The 776-nt window shown below is 49.1% G+C and overlaps 1 protein-coding gene across 1 annotated transcript in view; it reads right to left on the bottom strand.

The window, feature by feature from the left end:
- Positions 1 to 776, bottom strand: part of LOC119592914 — a 118,074-nt gene that overhangs the window by 116,742 nt on the left and 556 nt on the right. The window contains exon 3 of the mRNA XM_037941805.1: positions 105 to 372. Within this exon, the coding sequence (XP_037797733.1) occupies positions 105 to 372 (268 nt within the window). The remainder of the gene's footprint in view (positions 1 to 104; positions 373 to 776) is intronic.

The following is a 776-nucleotide window of genomic DNA, read 5'->3' as shown; positions in this document are numbered from 1 at the left end:
CTGGGTGTGGATGTGTGCATTCTGCTATGAAACCAAACCACCACGCCATGTTAAAAAGATACGGAGTAACAACTAAACCGAGACCCTTTCGGAAAAAAACAAACACAGGGCAAACAGGGGCGGGATTAAGAGCCGAGGTCGGCCCAGCGTCGCTTCTGCGCCAATCGCCGAAGCCAGAGAAGGCCTCCTGCGACATGGCTCCCAAGTGGCTCGTAGGCGAGATACATCGAAGGTGCGCTTCTGTGAAACGATCGAGGTGACTCTTCAGTTTATTCTCCGCCAACATGTTTAAAAAAGCAATACGGGGGTTCGAGCCCAGAAGAGAGGCTTTCTTTAGGTGCGGCACTTGGTAGTAATCTAAGCCGCTTTTTACTAAGCGTCATAGTTTTATCAACGTAAACACGACAGTAGCACCAATATATCTAAAGGCGCTCTACTCTAATGATGAAAAAAGCGCGGCATTAGCGGGCAGAGCAGTAATAAACACACACCCTTTAAGTGACCAGACCCGATTTCTTGGCTTTTATCTTCCATGGAAAGGAGGCTTGTTATATCATTCCTCCTTTAATTAGGTCGGATGCCCCCTCTTCTCCCCCCCCCCCTCCCTACACTACCGCTCTGTGGATCACCAATCATTTTTACTAGGAGTGATACACTCTTCCTCGTTTAATGTCACTCATGGCCATCGGCCCTCCACTCGCTACTCTCTCTTTCGTTATAATCCTTCTCTCTATCACGCACACTGCGAGAGGGGGAAAGGGGGAAGGAAGGATGAG

Source organism: Penaeus monodon, chromosome 31 (assembly GCF_015228065.2).
Source record: "Penaeus monodon isolate SGIC_2016 chromosome 31, NSTDA_Pmon_1, whole genome shotgun sequence".
Taxonomy (NCBI): Eukaryota; Metazoa; Arthropoda; class Malacostraca; order Decapoda; family Penaeidae; genus Penaeus; species Penaeus monodon.
This window is presented reverse-complemented; position numbering and strand designations above follow the sequence as displayed.